Source organism: Terrapene carolina, unplaced genomic scaffold (genome assembly GCF_002925995.2).
Source record: "Terrapene carolina triunguis isolate 2854851 unplaced genomic scaffold, T_m_triunguis-2.0 Scaffold95, whole genome shotgun sequence".
Classification (NCBI taxonomy): domain Eukaryota; kingdom Metazoa; phylum Chordata; order Testudines; family Emydidae; genus Terrapene; species Terrapene triunguis.
The window spans coordinates 28124368-28144281 of record NW_020664446.1 but is presented as its reverse complement, the minus strand read 5'-3'; the positions used below and the strand labels follow the sequence as shown (position 1 = coordinate 28144281).

General features: G+C 38.9%; 1 protein-coding gene across 1 annotated transcript in view; it reads right to left on the bottom strand.

Moving 5' to 3' along the window:
- INPP5A (inositol polyphosphate-5-phosphatase A) overlaps nucleotides 1-19914 on the bottom strand; it is a 366757-nt gene that overhangs the window by 70033 nt on the left and 276810 nt on the right. Inside the window, exons 6-7 of the mRNA XM_029911375.1 lie at nucleotides 11400-11452; nucleotides 3182-3301 (exon numbers count right to left, since the gene is read on the bottom strand). Of these exons, the coding sequence (XP_029767235.1) occupies nucleotides 3182-3301; nucleotides 11400-11452 (173 nt within the window). The remainder of the gene's footprint in view (nucleotides 1-3181; nucleotides 3302-11399; nucleotides 11453-19914) is intronic.

Here is a 19914-nt window from a genome sequence, read left to right as displayed (position 1 = left end):
ATGGGACAGAACACCACACCCAGGAGGTGTGTGGGTTACACTAGGATTTGTAGAGAGGGAACTTGGGAAGCATGGGGGCTTAGAAGGAGGAGTAGGGAAAGCAGCATGTCATGGTATCTACAGAGGCTTAGTCTTCACTAGGAGAAAAGGTCTGTTTTAGCAGATCGTGCCAAACCAATCTGATCTCCTTCTTTGAGAAGGTAACAGACCTTCTAGATAAAGGAAATGCGGTGGATCTAATATACCTCGATTTTAGTAAAGCGTTTGATACGGTACCACATGAGGAATTATTGGTTAAATTAGAAAAGATGGGGATCGATATAAAAATCCAGAGATGGATAAAGAACTGGTTAAAGGGGAGACTGCAGCGGGTAGTACTGAAAGGTGAACTGTCAGGTTGGAGGGAGGTCACCAGTGGGGTTCCTCAAGGTTCGGTTTTGGGTCCGATTTTATTTAATCTATTTATTACTGACCTCGGAACCGAATGTAGGAGTGGGCTTATAAAGTTTGCGGATGACACAAAGTTGGGAGGCATTGCCAATTCGGAAAAGGATTGGGATATTCTGCAGGGAGACTTGGATGACCTTGTAAATTGGAGTAATAATAATAGGATGAGATTTAATAGTGAGAAGTGTAAGGTGATGCATTTAGGGATGACTAACAAGAATTTTAGTTATAAGCTGGGGACGCATAGGTTGGAAGTGACAGAGGAGGAGAAGGACCTCGGAGTCCTGGTTGATCGCAGGATGACCATGAGCCGGCAATGTGACGTGGCTGTGAAAAAAGCTAATGCGATCTTGGGATGCATTAGGCGAGGTATTTCTAGTAGGGACAAGGAGGTGCTGCTTCCGTTATACAAGGCGCTAGTGAGACCTCATTTGGAATACTGTGTTCAGTTCTGGTCTCCCATGTTTAAAAAGGACGAACTCAAACTGGAACGGGTACAGAGAAGGGCCACTAGGATGATCCGAGGAATGGAAAACCTTTCCTATGAAAGGAGACTCGAGGAGCTCAGTTTGTTTAGCCTAACCAAAAGAAGGCTGAGGGGGGATATGATTGCTCTCTTTAAATATATCAAAGGGATAAATACCAGGGAGGGAGAGGAATTATTTCAGCTCAGTACTAATGTGGACATGAGAACGAATGGATATAAACTGGCCGTGGGGAAGTTTAGGCTTGAAATTAGACGAAGGTTTCTAACCTTCAGAGGGGTGAAATTCTGGAACAGCCTTCCGAGGGAAACGGTGGGGGCGAAAGACCTCTCTGGCTTCAAGATTAGGCTAGATAAGTTTATGGAGGGAATGGTTTGATGGGATAACGTGATTTTAGTCAATTAGGCAATAACGTGCCATCGCTGGTAAAATGTGGGTCCGGCTGGAGAATCTTGCCTGTATGCTCGGGGTTCTACTGATCGCCATATTTGGGGTCGGGAAGGAATTTTCCTCCAGGGTAAATTGGCAGAGGCCCTGGAGGTTTTTTGCCTTCCTCCGCAGCATAGGGCAGGGGTCTCAAGCTGGAGGATTCTCTGCGACTTGAAGTCTTCAAATCACGATCTGGAGACTTCAACAGCTGAGATAAGGGAAATTGGGTGGGCCAGCTTTTGTGGCCTGCATCATGCGGGAGGTCAGACTAGATGACCATAATGGTCCCTTCTGACCTTAAAGTCTATGAGCACATTAGCTAACATGTTCAGATCCTACTGAGTCAAGGCAAATTGTAGTTTTAACATGTGTTAGCTGGTCGAGGACCCTATTGTTTGTCTCAACCAGCTAACTTATGTGCGTTACAGCTACAACTTGCCTTGTCTGCATTAGGATTTTAAACATGTTAATTAACATATGTTAGAATGCACTTGTTTCCTGCCCAGAGAGAAAAAGATGGCCATACTGGTACCAGCTGACTGTGTGTGTGAGGGTGAGAAGGCAAAGTCTGGGGAGAGTGTATGTGAGAGAGTGGAAGGGACGTGTCTTGCAAGGAACAAGGGAGGGAAGGTTGGGTGCAGGGTGATGGGAATCTGTTAAGAAGCAGGGAGATGTAACTACTAGCAATGTCACAGAAAGCATGCATGTATGTTTGAAGATGAGAAAATTTCAATGTTTAGATAAGAAAGGAAAAGAGAAAGAACTGCATGAAAAGAACCATGTTATGAATGAACCTATTCACTCCTAATATCAAATTATAGAGAGATTCCTAAAAAGTTAAAAGAGCAGGAGTACTTGTGGCACCTTAGAGACTAACAAATTTATTTGAGCATAAGCTTTCGTGGGCTACAGTTAAAGTTAAGTTATATTTACAGTATCACCATTATGTCATAGATAACATTGCATATGAAGACTTCTTTAAAGAGAAACTTTTAGGCTCTATTTCTCTGGGAAACATGAAGTCAATCAATACTTCATAAAAGAAACATTCAAATCTTCCAGAAGAATCATTAGATGTGACAGTTCAGGCTACTGCTGTATAAACATACTTCCTTTCTGCCTATACATGTATGCCCATACATAAATCATCTTTTCTTGATGGATGCCTTTATCATGGATCCATAACTGCTAAAGAGGATTATCAAAAGTTTCTTTAGCATATTCTGACAGTGCACTGCCCAGTGGACTGAGTTTACTTTGTTAGCACTTTTATAGACTGTGGTGCTATCAATAGCTGTGTACAAATAATATATTCTCTTTTACAAACAGATTAGGTGTTTAGTGTACACTGCCTGTGTTGAGATTAACAAACCTTGCATTAAAAACACATTTGAACATCAACACTATTTGTTTTTACTTAGCCCCTGTGTAGACTAGGGGAAAAAAGGTGTACTTTTAAGATGTGCTAACACATTTAAAAAATATACTTTTTTCCCTAGGCTACAAAAGGCTATAGAAAGTCCATAGAAATTCCCCAGTCTTTTCAATTTCTTTTAAAATAATCAGCATCACAAACGGACCTCTAATCGGATCCATGTGAAAACATTCTTAACTTTTATAAAAAGTGTATTGTTTTAATCTGTATTAGTGCAGTTTTGCAAGTGGAGGAAAATGCTATAAACAGTATACTGTGTGTGACTGTTATTGGACAATGGAATAAAAAAATCTCGGTATGGCTAGAAAGTAATTTTTATCATAGCTTTTATAAACTACTAAGGGGAAGAGGAGGATGAGAGAGACTAATAGAGACTAATACATACCTATCAAGTACATAACCAAGAGCCTTATGTCGTATTCCTGAGTAAACCGATGGGCTTGTTTCCCAAGCAATTAAATTGGAAGCATCATGGAAAAGATGAATGTTTACCAAGTCAAAGGCACTATGACAAAGGAAAAACAAATAAAATGACTCAGGATAAAAGAAAAAACATTAGCAGCAAGCAGTGGAGCATTCAACATCATAGCACAACATTGTATATTCACTGCTACAGCAACTTACATTTACTCATCCAGACAGTGCAAAGTTATGCTATCATAGTAGAAATTGCCATGGAGAGTAGCACCAATCTGATCCATAGTTAAGGTTTCAGCTAGGCTTCTGTTTAAAGTTTATGTATTATACAAAAATAGAAAGATTGAGATCAATTACAGCTCAGAGACAGGGGTGGGGATTTTTGTGCAAACTGGGCAAACTGTAACTTGACATGTGCATGGTTGGAAAAATTCAGATGAAACAGTGTTTTAGAGATTGAAACATTTTGTGGAAATGGTTTGATTTCACTGAAGATCCGACGGAACCTACCTGACTTCCTGCCAGCTCATCTGCCTGCCCACCCAGTGGGCTACCAGGAACCCCAGGACTTCCAGGCTCTGCGGCACCAGGGCAGCCTTCCAGGCAGACAGCCCCAGAGCTGGTGTTCCATTCCCTTTCACAGAGAATTTTGACATTTTTGGTTTTGCTCCTCATTGGAATGAAACCAAATCTTGAAATATTAAAATCCTCTGCAACATGGACTTACCTTTCTCTTACCAGCTCTATGCATAACAACTAAATAAGAACATAAGAATGGCCATACTGGGTCAGACCAAAGGTCCATCTAGCCCAGTATCCTGTCTTCCGACAGTGGTCAATGCCAGGTGCCGCAGAGGGAATAAACAGATCAGGTAATCATCAAGTGATCCATCCCCTGTTGCCCATTCCCAGCTTCTGCAAACAGAGGGTAGGGACACCATCCGTGCACATCCTGGCTAATAGCCATTGATGGACCTATCCTCCATGAATTTATCTAGTTCTTTTTTGAATCCTATTATAGTCTTAGCCTTCACAACATCCTCTGGCAAGGAGTTCCACAGGTTGACTGTGCGTTATGTGAAAAAATACTTCCTTTTGTTTGTTTTAACCTGCTGTCTATTAATTTCATTTGGTGACCCCTAGTTTGTGTGTTCTGAGAAGGAGTAAATAACACTTCCTTCTTTACTTTCTCAACACCAGTCATACTTTTACAGACCTCTATCATATCCCCCCTTAGTCGTCTTTTTTCCAAGCTGAAAAGTCCCAATCTTATTAATCTCTCCTCATATGGCAGCTGTTCCATACCCGTAATAATTTTTGTTACCCTTTTCTGAACTTTTCCAATTCCAATATATCTTTTTGAGATGGGGCGACCAAATCTGCATGCAGTATTCAAGATGTGGACATACCATGGATTTATATAGAGGCAATATGATATTTTCTGTTTTATTATCTATCCCTTTTTTAATGATTCCCAACATTCTGTTCACTTTTTGACTGCAGCTGCACATTGAGTGGATGTTTTCAGAGAACTATGCACAATGACTCCAAGATCTCTTTCTTGAATGGTAACAGCCAATTTAGACCCCATCATTTTATATGTATAGTTGGGATTATGTTTTCCAATGTGTATTACTTTGCATTTATCAACACTGAATTTCATCTGCCATTTTGTTGCCCAGTCACGAGAAATCATTTTGTAGCTCTTCGCAGTCTGCCTGGGACTTAACTATCTTGAGCAATTTTGTATCATCTGCAAATTTTGCCACCTCATTGTTTACTCTTTTTTCCAGATCATTTATGAATATACTGAAAAGGACTTGGCCCAATACAAGGACACCACTATTTATCCCTCTCCATTCTGAAAACTGGCCATTTATTCCTACCCTTTGTTTCCTATCTTTTAATCAGTTACCAATCCATGAGAGGACCTTCCCTCTTATCCTATGACAGCTTACTTTGCTTAAGAGCCTTTGGTGAGGGACCTTGTCAAAGGCTTTCTGAAAAGTACTAAGTACACTATATCCACTGGATCCCCCTTGTCCACATCCTTGTTGACCCCCTCAAAGAATTTTAGTAGATTGGTGAGGCATGATTTCCCTTTACAAAAACCATGTTGACTCTTCCCCAACAAATCATGTTCATCTACGTGTCTGACAATTTTGTTCTTTACTATCGTTTCAACCAGTTTGCCCAGTACTGAAGTCAGGCTTGTAATTGCCGGGATCACCTCTGGAGCCCTTTTAAAAAAATTGGCGTCAAAATTAGCTATCCTCCAGTCATTTGGTAGAGAAGGTGATTTAAATGATAGGTTACAGACTACAGTTAGTAGTTCTGAAATTTCACATTTGAGTTCCTTCAGAACTCCTGGTGACTTATTACTGTTTAGTTTATCAATTTGTTCCAAAACCTTCTCTAATGACACCTCAATCTGGGTGAGTTCCTCAGATTTGTTACCTAAAAAGAATGGCTCAGGTTTGGGACTCTCCCTCACATCCTCAGCCATGAAGACCGATGCAAAGAATTCATTTAGTTTCTCAGCAATAACTTTATCGTCCTTGAATGCTCCTTTAGCATCTCAATCATCCAGTGGCCCCACTGGCTGTTTAGCAATTGATCTTGTTTATGTAACCTCTGTCTGCCCATCCTCCTTTCCCTCCCCCTATTATTGCAGCTTTCAGTAGTTCTGCCATATCTGCCATAAGAATGTAAGCTCTTTGGGGTAGGGATTGTGTCTTGCTATATGCCTGTACAGTACCTTGCATATTTTGGACAGTGTTGTAATATGAACAACAATAATCGTATCTTGGCAATATTCCTGTCTATATGACGTCCTTTGCAATGTCAATTGCACTATACACCTCTACCCCAATATAATGCGATCCGATATAACACGAATTCGGATATAACGCGGTAAAGCAGCGGTATGGGCAGGGCCGACTCTGGCATTTTTGCCGCCCCAGGCAAAAAAGCCTCCCGCCGCCCCCCCCGCAGGGGAGGGCGGAGAGCCCCGCCGGGGCTCCGCTCTCCGCGGCGGCCAGAGGCTGCGCCAGGGGGAGGGCGGCGAGCCCCGCCGGGGCTCCGCTCTCCGCGGCGGCCAGAGGCAGCGCCGGGAGGAGGGCGGCGAGCCCAGCCGGGGCTCCGCTCTCCCCGGCGGCCAGAGGCAGCGCCGGCGGGAGGGCAGCGAGCCCAGTCGCAGTCCCGCTCTCGGGCTGGAGCGCTGCACCGCCCCCCTCCAGGTGCCGCCCCAAACACCAGCTTGGTGGGCTGGTGCCTGGAGCCGGCCCTGGCTATGGGGGGGGGTGGAGCTGCGCGCTCCAGCGGATCAAAGCAAGTTCAATATAATGTGGTTTCACCTATAATGCGGTAAAAATTTTTGGCTCCCGAGGACAGTGTTATATTGGGGTAGAGGTGTACCCTCTATTTTTACTTCCTATTTTAAGAAACATTCTAATGAATATAATGTCACTTTACCTTATACCATTAGCATCTCATTCTGCTTCCATTGAACAAACCCTAGAACTTCACAGTTCCAGCCTCTGCTTCTGTGTTGCAGCAAACATTTCCTTCAATAGCTTTGCTTTGAGTAGGGAGATTAAGGGTATATATGCACTACAGCTGTTAGGTGTGATTTCCAGCTTGAGGAGACACACCTGTGCTAGCTCTGATCGAGGTAGTGTGCTAAAAACAGAAGTGTAGCCATGGTGGTGCAAGCAGTGCAAGGGATTAGCTGGTCCAAGTATATACTTGGGGTCTCAAATGGATCATATGTGGGGTGGCTAGCCCTTCCCGCTGCTCACGCTCCTGCAGCTACTCTTCTATTTTGAGTGCACTAACTAAATCAGAGCTAGCATGAGTATGTCAACTCGAGCTGGAAATTCTTCTTTCTAACTCCAGGGTAGACGTATCCTTAGTCTCTCTACTCAGAGCAAAGCTGTTGAAGGAACTGTTTGCTGTGGCACAGAAGCAGAAATTGGAGCCATGAAGTTCCAGGTTTTATATAATGGAACCAGTTTTAGCTACCAAAATACAGTTTCATTTGCTTCTGTGGCCTTTGAGGCCGTGGTTAACTAATTGTTAGTCTCCAGCCCAGAGGATTTTTTCTGTGTGTGAGAAGCTAGAATTTTCCCCAAATGTACAATCTAGAAAGGTTTTAAAAACCTTTGGGTAAAAGGAACTCTATAAATCATATGAAAAGTAATGTGTTTAAACAAATCTGAATTTCTTACACGTGGTCACCTGTTATTTAGTGAACAGGCACATGCACACTTAAACAGATGGCCATAGTCTTACACCTATTTCATTAGGTATATGTTCTCTGCCTATGCCTGACCCTTCTCCATCACCTTTGGATGCCTGCATGCCCATCAGAGCATCCTGCTAGTAGTTACACACAATTTTGACCATAGCAACTGCAATTCTGCTCATCCCTTAAGCAGATCACACAAAGGTTTGTGGGGCCTCTTAATTTTTACCCTTTACAATGGAGTGGCCCTCTAAAGGGCAGGCAGAAAATAGCCCTATGAAAATTATACACAATATAAAGTTTAATCAAATCATTCAGCCACACAGCCCAATCCCTCCAGCAATTATTCATTTCCTATCTTGGAATAAAAATTTACTCTGAACCCATCCTTGAATAATGTTTTCTCTAAACACAGCTTCTAAGTGTCCCAAAATAGGAAGCCCAAGAAGGCAGCACAGACCTTGGGGTCCCTCATGAGGCAAGAAGAAAAGACTTGGTTAGTTACCAATAATTGGTGTTCTATAAATATATATCTATCTCCCCATGTAAGTATTCTCACACTTCTTATCAAACTAACTGTACTGGGCTATCTTGATTATCACTTCAAAAGTTTTTTTTCTCTTACTTAATTGGCTTCTCAGAGTTGGTAAGACAACTCCCACCTTTTCATGCTCTGTGTATGTGTGAGTATATATATCTCCTCAATATATGTTCCATTCTATGCATCTGAAGAAGTGGGCTGTAGCCCATGAAAGCTTATGCTCAAATACATTTGTTAATCTCTAAGGTGCCACAAGTACTCCTGTTCTTTTTATAAATATATATTCCTCCACAGAGCCCCATCTTTGGAGGCACATGCTGTGCCACCTGGATTCAGGAAGATTAAAGAGCATTAAACTTATCTGACAGTTGCCTGCCTAACTTATGGTGAAATCAGAGTTTATCAAAGGAGGAAGTAGCCGTTCCCTTGTTTGTCACCAAATGCTCAGCCAATTAATGTGCATATTCTAAATACAACAACCAAGAACAGTATTAATCACTTACGAATATTGTATGTGAACATTTGTCACACAGTTTAAAATCAAACTCTCCTTGTTTTAGGATCTGAAATGCTTCACATTCTAAATATCCACAGAAGAGAAAAATACCTTTGTTTTTTATAACTATCTTTGAACAACAGAACACATGAAGAGCTACAGTAAAGAGTCAGAGAACATGGGAAATGTGGTGAGACACCAACAGTTCCAAGTCCGATGGCAAAAGGAAAAGCTGCACCTTGTGGGACAGGGCTGAGGTCCCTCCCTTATAGATATGGCTGTGGTGCATATATTGTGGTATAATGTTACCCTATTACACCCTTACTGCCTTTTCCAGTTCTGGATCCATACAGCAGCACACATGATTCCTAAGAGTAAGGATCTGTGAAGGCAGTTTGGTGAATATTAAGTATTTTTCCTTATCATAAGATAGGAACCACATTCAAGCTTTCTGGGGTTGGGACTCGCCTGTGTTTGTACAGTGTCCTGCACAATCAGATCCCAATATCAGTAATTATTAATAATATAATTTGCATATAAACACTTTCAAAATCTATATCACCTACATAGACCCTTTGTCTTGCATATACCTCTGCTGTGAATGTTACTCATTTAGGGTGTATTTCAGCAAGGTACTTTAGGACATATCTAACTTTAAGCACATGAATCTTGACTTCAAAGAGACTATTCATGTGCTGAAAATTAGGTACATGCATAAATACATTGCTGTACAGGTTCCTAAATCTGGATCAAATGTGTTCAGAACACAGAATCTCAGAGAGCTCCAGTTCTCTATCTCACCCAAAGAGTTAACAATATTAATGCAACCAATTAAAAAACAGATAAACTATCTACCAAAGAAACGTCTAATAGTCAACTGCAGATGACCATAGGAAACAAAGTTAATAGGTGGTACAGCTTCTTCTCAGATAACGTTTTTTTATGTAATATTGTAATGATCTTGGACATTATTTGGTTGTAAAAAAAAAAAAAAAAGTTCAAGGCGCAGATGACTCATCAGGCTGATGCAGTTTAAGGCACATCAGTTTCCATAGTCAATACCGTTGACTTCTCACCTCTGTGGATCAGGTACCCATTTTGCAGTTGGGCGAACTAGAGGTAGCCTTTCAGTGTGAGATTGAGCAAGACTCAAACCCACAGCTTTGGGGATTATAATGAAGTATTTTAACCACTCAGCCACCATGCCTCAACTTATTTAAGGGTACCATATTCATGCTTTCTTGATGGCACAATACATTATTATTTACTCTGCTTTTTTTTAGAATCTAATGGATGCATTTGATATTTAGAACAAGATCTTCCATTCTAATTACCCAAAATTATATCAGAAACAACCATTAATTTCCCCTGAAATCTGCCATATCTATAGCAGCAGTTTACCAACAGCTTGAAGAATAAGAAACATATATTTGGTGTTCTTCAGAGATAGAGCTTGCCTCTTTCTGAGCCAACCATTCATTCCTGGATAAACGAAGGTGAAATTTAGCCAATTTTTCCAGTTTTTTTTTCTTTCCAATTTTTGTCCCTTGCACTCCTTTTAAATTTTAAAGACAAATAAAGAAATATGCCCCAAAATAAATAAATATGAAATAAGCTTAAACGTCTCAACTATAGAGGCTTTTTCTCTTAAATGTACCACAACATCAGAGTCAGTCTGCGCTGAAGTTTCTCTGGTTTAGGTCACTGAGATATGTGACCTATTCTCAGCCACTCTACGCAATAATGCTGGGCTTTAAAAACTATTGATAAGTTAAGAAATAATGCAAAACTAACGTAAGAGTGAATGTTAGTCCACATGACCTTTTCTCTTATAAGCCTATCATCAGACACAACTCAAGTGGGTTTGGTAATCTCATGATGTAATACACATAATTGATAGTCAAGTACAGTCCGTGTCACAAACTTTTCAAACAGATCACAAAATATTTTCCCTCACATTATTGATATTATGTTCAGATCCTTTTGTCCACACTGAACTTTCGAACAGCTTTTCTTACTATGTTGCACTTAGTTTTCTAACTGTTTACATTATTTTCTAAGTAACATTATTTTGGCATAAATTACTAATTCATCTCAGGGTTACACAACAAACTCACACTTTCCTAAGCACTCTTAAAAGGAAAGGATTGCTAAATATCTTAAATATTCACCATTTTAACTGAATATATTTATATTTAAAGACCTGTGCAGCAATAATAATTTATTGAAAACAGGAGACATCTATGAGGGATAAACCTCTCAATTCCCTTTGATTTCTTATGGAGGCACTATCCCATCTAACATATAATAACTAAAAATGTAACCCTACAGATAAGAGCAAACTGAATATTTACGATTCCGAGTTTTTAAATATTTGGCCAGCATAGGATGAACCACAATCTGGGCCCAAAATAGTAAGGCAGACCTAAATTCTGCAAAGAAAGAACAATTGCTCATTCCAAATGTGTTTCAGTGCACAAATATGTAGCAGGAACTGATGTATATGGCTTGATCCAACACCCAGTGAAGTCACTGGAAGTTTTTCAATTGACTTAAGTGGGCAGTGGCTTGGGCTCTAAATGGCTAGCTGAATGAGTACATAGAGAATGGTATATTTTTTCATAAATACTTCCAAAGCTTTTTGGATGTCTGTGCCTCACAGATAATTTTCTTGATCATTCTAATGGCAAGTATATGCAAATATTAAAATCACATTAATAAAAGTGAGTTTTACCACTTGTCATTTACAATTTACTGAGCATTATTATGCACATAATAAAGCTAAGCATGATCTGTCATCTCTTCTTTGTAGCAAATAAATTAGGTTATATACATAAAGTTTCTCATAGAAAATATACATGAAATAAAGATAAGCATAAATAACTTAATAGGATGCAACATACCAATCAGTAATACACCATCTTGTGCGAATGAAGCCTTTTCTGGACCATTTACACTGAAAAATAAATAAGCAATTTAAATCAGTCAGCTTAAATGAAGGATTGATGGGAGTGTATGAAGAAGTTAAATATACTTTACAAGAGAATATTTTTAAACTGTTTATTAAGAACATAAAACGAACAACCCATACAATGTTAAAGTAAAGAGCTCTATGAACTATATAAACAGGATCAAAATAAAATATTATCTATTATAAGGATTTAAATTGCACTGCTTACTTCTTTGTTTCACTAGTCTAACAATAAACTTGAAATAAAAACTACTTAAAAAAACCTCCTCAATTTTACATAAGTGAGTACTAACATGGAAATGATTGTTACAGTTGTACTTTCATAAGAAAAATAAAATTACTTTGAATACATACCAGAAAAAAACCAACCAATTCTTATCAATTGTGCATAAATGCCTTAACTTATTTGTAAATTTACCTAAATTGTGAAGTTGCATCATGGAGTTTTACAATGAATTTAAATTAATGTGACATATTAGAAAGCTGTACTTTTTCTGCAGATTCTGCCTACCTTATAATTCTATAAAAGTTAAAGTGAATTTAAATGAGAGTATAACAATACATTTATCAAAACAGCAACATCCTCAGTAAGATACAAATCAACTACTGCCAAGGTATAATACTGCTGGCATAGCAAAATAATTCTTTCAGCCGTGGTCCTAAATTGCTCTACCAAAAAGAAAAAATTAATTTAAATTAAATTAAACAAGCCATTATATTGGATCCCATTTATATACGGCTACAGTGACTGTGATGCTGGACTATTCATTGCCCCAGATATACTTAAATGATGATGCCTATGATTTTGTGGCAAAATACTGAAACTACTTATAATAAATAACTATTAACCATAGTATAGCATCCTTCAGAATTGAAGTAATCACACTTCTGGCCTCTCATGAGGCAATATATACAGCTTTTGACATATACCCTGCAAGGTGCTTTCTTTGCTCCTTACTGTGAATATGACACTAGATGAAATTCTCCACTCACCCCCAAAAAACTCTACCCTAAGAAACTGGTGCCTAACAAAATCCAAACCACCCAAACACCCTGAGAGAACCTGCTTCAATATGCAAATAAACCCCCCTCTGACTGCACACTCATAGCTGTCACCTACAACCCCACCCTGGAACCCACACAGGGTATCATCAAACAACTATAACCCATAATCGATGGGGACCCTATCCTGAAAGAAATCTTTCCTGAATCCCCTCTTCTGGCCTTCAAACAATCCCCCAACCTCATCATCAGAAGCAAGCTCCCCATGGACTAGGAACCACCAACTCAAAGCAGCACCAGGCCCTGCTAGAACAACAGATGCAAAACCTGCGGACAAATCTCCACTGCTACAAATTACCCCCTCTCCCCCACACTACGCACCTTTCAAGATCTATGGGTCCTACAACTACCTAATCACAACATGTGGTGTACTTCATCCAGTGCACTAAATGCCCCAATAACTACTATGTGGGTGAAACCAGACAATCACTACTCTCTCAAATGAGCTCACACAGGAAAATGATAAAAGACAAAAATACTCTATCACCTGTGTGTGAATACTTTTCAAAAAGCAATCACTCTGTATTTGAACTATCAGTCTTCATCCTCAAAGGAAACCTGCACAACACCTTCAAAAGATGAGCTCAGGAGCTTAAATTCATAACTTTGCTAGAAACTAAAAATCACAGTCTTAATAAAGACACTGGATTTATGACTTATTACAAAAATCTGTAACCCACTAACCTCCCCTTTTCGTCCTATGACTACAGGGATGTTAATGGACCACTTCACCTTGAATAGTCTCATAGAATACGTACTTACTACTTATGCTAAACTATTTATATGATCTTGTATTCAGCTGTGACACTCTGAATACCTTTCCCAGACCTGAAGAGCTATGTGTAACTCAAAAGCTTGGCTCTCTCATCAACAGAAGATGATCCAGTAAAAAATGTTACCTCATCCACCCTGTCTCTCTAATATCCTGTGACCAATAGGACTACAACAACATTGCATACATAAAGTCAAAGCAGACTATTTTCTCATTATCTTTCAGATGAGCAACACCTCTTATTTTCTTTTCTTTAACTGTACATCTATCCTCCTGGCAACCACATTTACCTCCCTGGTTCTTGCGGCAACAAATCAACTATAACCAATCAGAAGAATGCAAAAAATACATTGTTCCTTTACCACAGTCCCTTTATTAAGGTTCCCTTACCCCAACAAAATCCTCTTTATATTCAAAACATCAGTTTATAGAAATACATTTAAAATGTTTATTGTATTGACTGAATAACAACTTGAACTTGGTAGCTTGAAGGTGAAAACTTACATGAATCTTTTCTTTTAACATAAGTTCACAGTGGGTTGTGTAAGTAGAGTTATCCAGAAATGCTGGGCTACTCTCACGGATTTATTTTTAATTGAAAAAAAAGTCTATTTAAGCATTTGTTTTGGGAAAAAACATATACAATTATGTGGATTATATAAACTTAAGAAAAAAAAAGTTATTCCACGTTCTAGTCTACAATTTTTGATAGTGTCCCTATAAATACCTATATCCAGGATCTGAATTTTACAATCACATCTGTTGAGCAGCTCTCAACTAAAGAACAGTTTTGGCTGAAACACGCTAGTGAGGATTGCTGGCATTCTCATACACTCCATATAGTTTCATCAGCTTCATATTGATTCAGCAATTGGAAAAACAAACGTGTTCAATTGAAAATAGTAAAAAGTTCAAGAACATTGATTAACAATAAAGTGCTTTATCCAAAGACTCAACATTTATATTTGGTAATGTGAACAGATTGCATAATGAATGCTTTTTCTTCTATTTTTTTCATGACTTGAATTATGTCCCCATAATTTCAGCTAGTTTGTTATACAGGCACGGGGTGTTTTCACGACATTTTAGCTATTTTTAAAAAATCTGACATGGTTCTGTGCCTTATTCTTCCTGCATCAGGGATTTGTTTGTGCCTGCCAGTTGTCCTTTCATAAGAATGTTTCACAGTCTACGATTCAGCTTTGGGTGCCTGACTGACCAAAATGAATGTAAAAACACTGAGATTAATTTGTTTGAAGAAGAGTTGAGGGATATCGAAGAGGAGATTTGAGAAGAGATAGTTGACTTGTGGGAGAGTTATAATTAATATCGCTAATAATTATAATTAATATCACTAATCCTCTCAATGAGAGATACCATAGTGGTATTCCAGACCATTTTTCTAGTCCTTTGATAGCTTTCGTAAATTGTTTAATAAAATTAGCTTTGAAGAGTTCTCCTTTATCTGAAACATTGTGGATACCAAGATACCTAATTTGTGAAAGCTCTTTCAGGGTTGTAAAGATTTACTACAAACCCATCAACCTTGAATAAGGTTTGCTTGCATATTTTCTGTTTGTAATTATTGTATTTGAATTTTATTTCTAACAATGGCTACAGATTCTATTTCAATTAAGACTGGTGACAAATCATACCACTACTTGATTCTTGTTTCCCAACTGAATTCTTTTAACATATTTAGATTGTGCTCATACTAACTACTAACTAACTAACTAAAAATACAGAGAACCCTCTTACAACTACATTCAGCCTATTTCCAGAGTCCTATGTCAAATGCCACTCATGTATATCAACATCCTCACCAACATTAACACAGCAATTGCTACATTTACCACCACAAGAAATGTATCTTGAAAGAAAACAGACCTCCTAAAAGCAAGGACTTTATAAACAGTTAATGGATTTCAAAATAGCTCCGGCTTTGAGCATATCAAATGTTAGTATCAACTACCTTGCTATCTGTTTTTTAAAAATTGGATTCTTTACAGATATTCTTTCAGGATGTCTGATGCATTATGGAATGTATCACCTCAAAAAGCTCCGTTTTAACTAGTATGACTGAGTGACATCTTGGCCTCACTGAAGTCAATGGCAAGAATCCCGTTGACTTAAATGGGGCCAGGATTTCACTAGAGGCCTCCTGTATTAAATGTCTTTATCAAGTAAAGTTATCATGTGCTACTAGTAATCTTCAAAATAGTCAACTGTGCTTGACTGGGAACATTGTACAGTGTCTCCTGAACAACGTTCAAACCAAGTTTTCCGTAGTCAACTATATAAAGCCTCACCCTACAATGGAGCAGCTTCTCCATTTTAAGAAACAAAGCTTCAGCCATTCACTTAAGAAATACTAACATTGCAACTGAAATTTGTGCACTCTTGGCAGCTGATTAGACCAAAGCAGTAAACACAGCCATAATTGGAATAGGATGTTTTGATAGAACTTCATACTACAAAAGACTCCTTCAAATGACTCTAGGGAAATTAGTTCTTTTATATCCGTTCAGACCAGCTTCCCCTTTAACGAACAGCAGCCACTCTGGACTTTCAAGAGGGGACATCCATAGAAGGGCCCCATCCAATTCCCTCAGGCTGCGACTAGGATACCTCTGGACATTCATATTAATCAGGGTATTGCCTGATTAGCTTCTTCCATGCTCTTTTTCTTCTCAGCCATGTCTATATGTTGGTAATAGAGGCTCAGTGGGGGATTGAGGGCTTAGGGCAATATATAAGAGAGAAGGAGAACATGGATATTTTAAATATTGGATAGCAATGGGTATTTTTAACACAATAGATTACATCAGATTCTTCCATCTCAGAACTAGGTTAAATAAAGGCCAATTTAGATGAAGAAGTTACTCCTGTCTTTAGGTAAAATAATAGACCTGCAACAACTTCTTTAGATTTGGAACAATTAGGATGGTGAATGGATGCACAAGTATTTGCAGATATGCATATCGATCTAATTAGGATCTGTACAGTGTTTCTTATTGTAAAAATGTATCTATTGTCAAATTTGCAAATGTGACTTAAGTCATTTGTATATTAGTTGATATGCCATCTTAGGGTCCAAATACAAAAGTCTGTTATGATATTTTGGGGTTTCCTAATGCCTACACTTGTGCAGTGACTATTGGTTTTATGCACAGCAGTATATACTTGATCCCACTTTGCCAAATTTTCATTGTAATAAATGAAATTAAAAATCTGAAAACTCTGAGTTTAAAACACCTCACATTTCTAAAACTTGCAGTTACATTGTGCAAGCTTTCTCTTTGTGAATAGGGTTCCCAGGGAGATTGTGTTGACCTTTTAAAACCCTCTAGAAACACCACCTACATAAATAACCTCAGCTACATGGGGTAAAAGGACCTCCAGACAACATTAACATGAAGAGAGAGGTTATGGAGGGCTAATGTCAAAATGCACTGTGAGCAATAAGTAATGAACACAAATCATGATTGATAATGACTAGCACAGAGCCTTAATTCATCTTTTCTCCATCATTCTACTGTGAGGGACCATATCAAATTAAATAGTGGCCCAGCAAGGGTTTATTCAACCATACAAAGCAGGGGCATGAAGGAAAGACAGATTGAAGTAGCAATGACTGGAGTGTAATTGCAGCTTCTTAAATGAACAGCATGGTTCAAAGAGGAAGAAGGGAAAAAATTTGTAGATGAATCAATTGAACAACAAAAGAAACCAGGTCTAACAAACTGCAAGTGCAGCTGATGCACTAACTGACCTTCAGTATCAATACCTCCCATGTTATATCATCATTGCAGTAAAAGGAACTCCTCCTTAGAGCCTCACGTAGGGACTTGTGTTAAATGCTATTCCACGTAAATTACAGTATGTTCAGTGGTTTACACTAGTCAGTAATAATACCAGTTGTATGAATGCAAAAAAAAAAAAATACTTATTACAACTTCTAATAGAAAAAATCTGGATGTAGCTCCTGATGATGATGGCTTTCCTCTCCTTGATCGCCCTAAAGGATTCTAAATGTTTACACTATTGTGTAGATGTGAAATCATTAGATTAGATGATAAACTCTTTGGAGCAGGGACTGTAGCTTCCTAACCTTCCTGAGTGTTAGAATAGCTCATAGCTCAGTGAGGTCCCAAACCTGTTTGGGCCTTTGGATGCTATTGCAATACAAACAACACTATTCAAAAATTATAGCAAGTTCTGCTACTCTAGGATTTGTAAAAGCAACTTAATAACCCTGCAAATTTTATGACGACTTCTACTTGGGAATACAGCATATTTTAGCTTTAAATCCTTATTTTAAGTTTATTTGGCTCATGATGGAATTTTTCTCAAATTACATTCAAATTTGTGATCTATATACAGCTATGCTCCTATAGCTATAGGTGCTGACTTACTCAGATCCCGAGGGGTGCTCAACCACTGCTCTGCCCCAGGCCCTGCCCCCACTCTACCCCTTTCTCCAAGCCCCCACCCAGTCTCTTCCTGCCCCCACTCTGCCTCTTCCTGCCCTGGAGCAACCACAGAGTCAGCACCTATGCCTGTAGCATAGTAGCTTTCTTAGTTATTAAAATTTTCAGAAACACTTACCAGTAGTTCAAGATTCTAAAGTTAATCTACATAATGGTAGAAAAACTAACACCATGTGGCATGCCAGTTGATAATTTTACTCTTAACATAGAGCTATAATGACCAATTATCTAATAGAAAAATACTATCTAACATGGATTTGGAATTTGCTAAGAAAACATCTAATTGCAAAACTGACATTTCAAAAAGGGAATTTGCACACAATGTTAATAAATACAACAAACGTGATAAATCAAATGCATTTCCATCCAGTTTATACTAAAGCATATAATTTCATCCATTGCAAATGTATTTATATAGATCAGTAATAATATATTAGCCACCAACATATATAATTTCTTTATGGTAATTATTCATTTCAGAGTTCTACTTCTGAAAAACACTATTTTTGATAGAGTACAATTGCATACAGTATGTAATTTTCAAGGGCAAGTACATTTTGGGTCAAACTGTGCAGCTTTGCTTGAGTAAGGATTGCAGATTCTGGCTTTCATGGGCAAATTTGATTTTAGTTCTAGCAGTCACTTGACAAAATTTCTCTCTTAGCTACATTGGTCAACTGCAATGAATTCACAGGATTGCACAGGTGTGATTGTAGGCACATTTGGTCCATTAACTATTTCTAAATGCGGAAGAAGAAAGCAGTGAGCGTCCTCAGAGTTAACATAATTGTACAAACTAATGATTCAATCTCATATTCATTACGTAGGTAAACAGGGCCGGTGATACCATTTAGGCAAACTAGGCGCTTGCCTAGGGTGCCAAGATTTGGGGGCGCCAAAAAGCGGTGCCCCCAATTTTTTTTCAGAGTAGCAGCCGTGTTAGTCTGTATCCGCAAAAAGAACAGGAGTACTTGTGGCACCTTAGAGACTAACAAATTTATTAGAGCATAAGCTTTCGTGGGCTACAACCCACTTCTTCGGATGCATATAGAGTGAAACATATATTGAGGAGATATATATACACACATACAGAGAGCATGAACAGGTGGGAGTTGTCTTACCAACTCTGAGAGGCCAATTAAGTAAGAGAAAAAAAACTTTTGAAGTGATAATCAAGGTAGCCAAGTACAGACAGTTTGATAAGAAGCAAGTGTGAGAATACTTACAAGGGGAGATAGATTCAATGTTTGTAATGGCTCAGCCATTCCCAATCCCTATTTAGCCCTGAGTTGATTGTGTCTAGTTTGCATATCAATTCCAGCTCAGCAGTCTCTCGTTGGAGTCTGTTTTTGAAGTTTTTCTGTTTTAAGATAGCCACCCGCAGGTCTGTCATAGAATGGCCAGACAGGTTAAAGTGTTCTCCCACTGGTTTTTGAGTATTATGATTCCTGATGTCAGATTTGTGTCCATTAATTCTTTTGCGTAGAGACTGTCCGGTTTGGCCAATGTACATGGCAGAGGGGCATTGCTGGCACATGATGGCATATATCACATTGGTAGATGTGCAGGTGAACGAGCCCCTGATGGTATGGCTGATGTGATTAGGCCCTATGATGGTGTCACTTGAATAGATATGTGGACAGAGTTGGCATCGGGCTTTGTTACAAGGATAGGTTCCTGGGTCAGTGTTTTTGTTCAGTGATGTGTGGTTGCTGGTGAGTATTTGCTTTAGGTTGGGGGGTTGTCTGTAAGCGAGGACAGGTCTGTCTCCCAAGATCTGTGAGAGTAAAGGATCATCTTTCAGGATAGGTTGTAGATCTCTAATGATGCGCTGGAGAGGTTTTAGTTGGGGGCTGAAGGTGACAGCTAGTGGTGTTCTGTTATTTTCTTTGTTGGCCCTGTCTTGTAGGAGGTGACTTCTGGGTACTCGTCTGGCTCTGTCAATCTGTTTTTTCACTTCAGCAGGTGGGTATTGTAGTTTTAAGAATGCTTGATAGAGATCTTGTAGGTGCTTGTCTCTATCTGAGGGATTGGAGCAAATGCGGTTATATCTTAGAGCTTGGCTGTAGACAATGGATCGTGTGGTGTGTCCTGGATGGAAGCTGGAGGCATGTAGGTAAGTG